General features: G+C 33.6%; 1 protein-coding gene and 1 long non-coding RNA gene across 3 annotated transcripts; both read right to left on the bottom strand.

Moving 5' to 3' along the window:
- Positions 1 to 1635: 1635 nt before the first annotated feature.
- LOC117125859 (probable mitochondrial import receptor subunit TOM40-2) lies at positions 1636 to 4031 on the bottom strand. 2 transcript variants are annotated; one of them, XM_033272562.1, is made up of 9 exons: positions 3808 to 4031; positions 3624 to 3719; positions 3478 to 3528; positions 3300 to 3392; positions 3042 to 3143; positions 2870 to 2938; positions 2711 to 2794; positions 2516 to 2611; positions 1636 to 2425 (listed from the first exon to the last, which is right to left on the bottom strand). In XM_033272562.1, the coding sequence occupies exons 1-9, from the start codon at positions 3901 to 3903 to the stop codon at positions 2366 to 2368; spliced, it is 747 nt and encodes a 248-aa protein (XP_033128453.1). In that variant the 5' UTR covers positions 3904 to 4031; the 3' UTR covers positions 1636 to 2365. The 2 variants fall into 2 exon arrangements, with proteins under 2 accessions (XP_033128453.1, XP_033128452.1); XM_033272561.1 differs by having other exon boundaries at positions 1636 to 2611.
- Positions 4032 to 5576: 1545 nt separating this feature from the next.
- Positions 5577 to 6094, bottom strand: LOC117125864. Its single transcript, XR_004448317.1, has 3 exons — positions 6042 to 6094; positions 5790 to 5912; positions 5577 to 5670 (listed from the first exon to the last, which is right to left on the bottom strand). It is a non-coding gene; the product is annotated as an uncharacterized LOC117125864 (long non-coding RNA).
- Position 6095: the final 1 nt, after the last annotated feature.

Raw genomic sequence — 6095 nt, forward strand, 5'->3', positions numbered from 1 at the left:
ATAAAGCATAGTGAAAAAGGTCTCAATGGATAAAATCGAACCATGAGATTAATTACAAACTAAAATCTTATAAAGCCAAAAAAAAACTAAATATTTTATATGACCGATAGACGTGAACTACAATTGTAGTAGCTTAGCAGGCAGGAACTATTATATTAAATCAAAATTTTTTGGCGGAGACCAATAGCTAAAGACGGAAGATTGTCGGTCTATGTTTAATCTTAACCAACTAAAATCTTATACGTTTGTTCGCACAGATTATCAATATGAATCTATTATTAAAACAACTGAAAATAAACAGTGGAAGGTGAGCCAAACCCCACGTCCCCAACCGCATACGGACTTAACTATCCAACTCTTAAACATATCACTTATGCCAAAAAATTGACAAAATTGTGACTTTCAAATATTGACTTACACAAAATCTTGAACGGTTGGCGGTGGTGGTTTTTTCAGAGTGAGAGGGGATGAATATATAGTCTTCAGATTAGAGTTCTTGATCCTAATGATAGAATATATGTTATTTAATTTTCAATGAATACAGTATGCATTTTTGACATGAAATATAATGATTTCCTAAATTAAATTGTTCACCAGCTATAAGAATATTAAGTATGGGGCAAGTTAAAGTTGTAAAAATCGATTTTGATTTAGGATGGCAAAGATGTGGTAGCTAGAAGACTAATAATCAACAATCAATGCATGCATTGTTTTATTATGATGTAACTGGAGTTGAACCAGGTTAAACCGTGACTCTTCGCATATTTTAATGGTTGGTTTTTTTTTTTAAAGTCCAGTCCGGAATGACATGGCATAATGGTTGGTTCTGATTATTTTTGTTCATGTGGCAAGGCTTAGGAAGCTAGGATTTAGCTCCTTTTATATAGTAGGATTGTTAGAAACATAATCACACTCTCTTCAATTATTATATTTAATGTTGGTTGTAAGCTATTTTTCCTTTTGCAATATCTCACACAATATACGAAAAGCGCCAAAAGACATTCGTAATAGCTGAAGACAAACAACATATCTTCTTGTAATCGATCTCATATATTTTTCCACTCCAAACCACTATCAGTTTGATTTTTTATATTGTTTTAGTGGATATAAGTGTCTGAGCCCACCTGAAAAATATGAAAAATCAGTTAAACACAATATAAAAGTTCATCATAAAAATTTTTATAAAACGAAAAAGAGAACTTACTACAAAAAAAAATGAATGTATGATTTGTGAGAGAAGAAAATAAAATCTTATGTAGTATTTATAGACAAAGGAAAAATTAAAAAAAAAAAACAAAGCAAAGATGGACATTCATTGGCCCAGTGTCCCCCACCAACCTCTTTTTCTCTGGTTATGCAGGGCAACATTTTTATCATATAATTTCTTATGCACGCATTGGTCTTTATTTTTTTTTTTTTATTCTATGTTCTGCATTTTTTTTTGATTGGGTATTAATTACAGAGCAATCTGCATGTTACTATTTTTTCGATTTCTCATGTTTTTGTTCTGCCACTCATTCAAAACCTTAATCTCAATCCATATTATATTATGTTCCTGAGCAAACAAACAATGCAATGATATAAGAGACTAAAATTCTTCTGTCGGATCCACAACTTAACTTTGATTTTTTTTAATAAGTAAGTAGTTCAAATTTTTATTTTTCATAACATAATTAGTTCAACCTTTTATTTTTAAAAATGTTTTTTCCAATTTCATGAAATATTTTCAACTAATTTAAAATTTACCTAGTACCTGTAATTAAAAGTTATCTTAAACTAGTCATTGATTCTGCTCAATCTCAAATGATCTCCAAAACATACAAACTAGTTTATTCTTTATTATTATTTTTACTGAAGTGATGCTATTATTTATTTTTCTATTTTTGAATTTAAAATGATTTGTGCATTAATTCTACTATTCTCCAAATTTTAAGGATATTATAAACAAACAAAATTCTTAGTTTATGTTTGTTTAACATGTAAATGTAAAGTAAAACAAATGGTGTAGTTATCACAATTCCTGGTTTTTTTTTTTTAAACACACAATTCATGGTTTAGAAATGTGAGTTCAGTACTTAGATATAAATTATTTTGTTAATTCTTTTTAAAGACTGTTTCTAGTGTCGGTATAAGATTTATATTGCAAGAACACAGAAAAGAAATAATCAAAAGTTAACACACATTAGATTAAAAAACGTACTGGGATTAAAAAACGTACACATTATATTCTTTTGGAAGCAATACACAAAAACACTTAAAACCTTAAACAAAGAGTTTGTGAGAGAGAGAGAGAGGGAGTGCCTCACAGTCACTTTCTTAAGCTGATAACTCTTTGAGGATAAACAACGCCTAAAGAAAATAAAATCTAGAGGCCTTCGTATTTTACACCCAAACCAAACTTGTAATCCGTCTTCACATGATCAACCTGATTATTCAAGAAAATGGTCCTTTTAATAAACCAATCATTATAACATTCATGACCATGAAACCGCATGCTTAGAGTTATTTTCTTTACCTCAGCGCATAGAAGCAAACCAAGTCCAGGACACAATTGTTCTTCCACGTGAGCAAAAACAACACCATTAGAATCGATCTTTCCTCTTACTCGACTCTAAAACCAAAACCCCAACAAGAAAAAAAAACACCAAGTTAGAACATTTCTTTGCTGTTTGTTATTTCAAGACTCCAACAGGACAAAGGCACTATGTACCTGTCTGAACATCAGGTCATACCCAACACTAGCTGCACCATCTCTTAACATAAAACTGTAAAAGAATTCTGCTGCTAAAGAGATCTGATTACAAAGAAAAAAAAACATCATGAGTTTTTAGCTTATCCACTCAATAAAGATGAGACTGGAATGTTTTACCTTGTCTGTAACTTTATGAACATAGTTCATGATAGCCACACCAGAGGAAGCAACTTGCCCAGAGGCAACCTGTTTGTAAAATATAATATTGAAAGTTAGCTTGAAGATCAAAAGAAAAGAACATTGAGAAGTTTTTACAAATTATTCTGATTTGGAGAAGAAAGCGTTGTACCATTTTATCAGTCTCGTATCTAGCCACATAACCAACAACCGACTTCCTATGCTCACTAAGATATAAAACCTCGCCACCTAAAGATAGCTTGGGTGTGACATGCTGCAATAAAAAAAAACAAATATACAATTCATAGTGGAAAGAATAGAGTTAATATTTCTTGTAACTAACAAAAGGAAAGATTGATCACATCTCAGTACATACAATACACTTAAGATGGTAAAGCGTAATAGCAAGGACAAGTAGTTCATTTCACACCTGAATATAGTTAGCTCTGAACAGGGAGCTGGTTCCAGGCTTAAACTGATTCTTGTAGTTTCCAAGCTGAAACTGAGTTCTATAGTCGGACCCCTACAAAACATAATGTGACAAGCTAATAGAATCAAACATGGTTCATAGATATAAACAAAAATATTGAACAGAGATAACTACGCACCTTGTAATCAACGGTGAACACGCCTTGTGACTGATCTAGCTCATTTGTCAGCTGGCAGCGAGAAAAAAAAAAGAATATGGTTATAGACAAAAAAAAAAAGAGGCTAATTAGAGCAGAAGAACAAAACAATATGAAACTTGTTGTACCTGAGCAGTAGTCTTGATGGTGAAGTTCTCCTTTAAAACGCTATTGAATCTTGCAATAACTGTACCATCCATCATGAGCCTTCCGTCAAGCATCAACTGGTTTACAAGTTGGTAAATGTTAAATTATAAATTGTTGATGACAAACAGAATAGTAAAATACCACAAACAAAAAAAGTATATACACCTTTGGGTCAATGAGATTTGCACCAAATTCATAACTGGAAGTTGGAGTCTTGAAAATATGCTGAGATCGTTCAGCTGGAAATTCACTGTTTCCCATCAGTAAGCTGTTTTTGAAAACATCAACTCACAAGCTTAGTTACTTAGGACACACAAATATGCTTCTTTTTTTAAAAAAACCAAAACTCAATGTACCTATGAATAAGAGAAAACTTGTGGTTCATCCTCTTGGTGTAGTTGAGGCGAAAAACCCTCAAAGAGTTCTGGCTTTAGAGAGACTGCAAAAGTGAAATCAAAACACACAATCTCACTTAAGGATATATAATGCTTGAAAAGTATAAGAAACCCCCCACCCAAGTCAAAGTGTGACAAAACCATTAACAAGAAACACGTCAAAGTTCATAACCTTAAAGTTATGACCTTTGACCTGAAGTCAAGTTGTGGCAAAACCATTAACAAGAAAGGTTAAAGTGTTATCTATAGGTCTAGAAGAGCGGCATAAGTCTTAAAGAGCAACACCTATTTCGATTTAGGTTTCCAAAAGTAGAGAGTAAAAGAAAGACCCATAAAATCAGAAACCAAGAAGACAGAGACAGAGTGTCTTGTGTGGTACTCAACTGGTAGCTTCGAGGTGGATATCTTCGTAGGGTTTAGGGCAAGGGAGGTTTGAGTAGTCCACTTTCTCTTCGATTTTGGTCTTCGAGTGGAACTGTGCTGTCACATTCGGTGATGCAAAGCCCGCCATAGTTGCTGCACACTTGTTCGAAAAGAGAGGAAAGTCTGAGGGATACTAAAGCGAGAAGCTAAGAAGACGGAGGAGGAGACTCGGTTATTAAGGGTTTTGTCTTTGTTTTGAGATATATGCGTGTGCGCCAAGGGTTTCGTTACCCTTATTTGGACTGACCCAGTTTCCTTTTTTACTTTCCTTAAATGGATACGTCTGGTCGTACCCGAATCAGTTTCGGACCCATTTACTTAAGAGTTTAAGACATAAACATATGAAAATTGGAGGGTTTTTTTTGGTCCACCATCGCAACATAATGCATTTTTTCCACACATGACAACAGATCAAAAGGTTTGGAATGTTATTTGTCATGAAAAACTTCATATGCATGCAATTAGCAACGTTAAAAACTTCTTAATACTCAGAATCAATCAAATCCATTTTAGAATAAAATTAGCAACACAGATTAGTGTCTCCAGTTTAGACGGTCTTTTAAAAGTCTTGAACTCAAGAATATCGTTAAGAAGCATTTCCAGACCATCATTAGGCCTTTTTTATACGGTATTTTAAAAGCCTTTAACTCTTTATTAGCAGAAACATAAAAATGTGTCTATAAGAAATTTGAGCTCCAGAAAAGAGCATAAAATAATCTAAACTCTTAAGAGGCTTAATTGTGATCACTATAGAATTCTAAATTAATAGATTAGATGCATTCGTCCGCCATGACAACCGATCAGAGGTTTGGAAAGTTATATAACTGTCATGAAAACTTCATATGCATGCAATAGCGTTAAATACTTTTTAACACTCGGAATCAATCAAATCCATTTTAGAATAAAATTAGCCACAGAGATTAGTGCTTAGTTTTTTAGATCTCTATGATCTCGCTCACGACCATCGTTAAGAAGCATTTTCAGACCATTGTTAAGCCTTTTTTAATACTGTCTTGTTAAGTCTTTAGCTCTTTTAGCAACGCATAAAAATGTTCTAGAAGGAATCTGAGCTTAAAGAAAAGAGCGCATAAAATAAATCTAAACTCTCTTAGTGGCTTTTTTTCTGATCACTCACACAGAAGCTGGAATCATGTCCAGAACTTTCATCATGAACGCAAACGTAAACGCATCTTCCTGAAGCTTCTCGAATCTGCATTATAGCATCAAACATGGGTCAATCACATAGCAAAAACCAACCAAGCTTAGTTTGAACACAACTCGAGTCCAGTACAAACGGATGTGTTTGTAATGTTGAGACTACGTTCATACCTCCCAGATTTGGAGAAATGTCCAGCGCCAAGCTCACATTTGAACAAAAGCAAGTTGTTGTCAGTCTTCATTCTCTCAGTTTCGCCACAAACTTGGCAGGTTCAGAGTACATCACCCTTGGATCTGTTGGTCACAAACCCAGTTACACATAGATAAGTCAGAAGCTAATCATAAAGATCAGGAAATAACGTACTTTGCCAAAATGAGAAGCAATTTTGATTCCATAGTGTATCTAGACAAATGAATGCTTACCATTTAACCCAGCAGTAACAAGAACATTTGGATATTCTGCGCCGTGACCTGTTA

This window comes from Brassica rapa, chromosome A06 (assembly GCF_000309985.2).
Source record: "Brassica rapa cultivar Chiifu-401-42 chromosome A06, CAAS_Brap_v3.01, whole genome shotgun sequence".
In the NCBI taxonomy this organism is placed as follows: domain Eukaryota; kingdom Viridiplantae; phylum Streptophyta; class Magnoliopsida; order Brassicales; family Brassicaceae; genus Brassica; species Brassica rapa.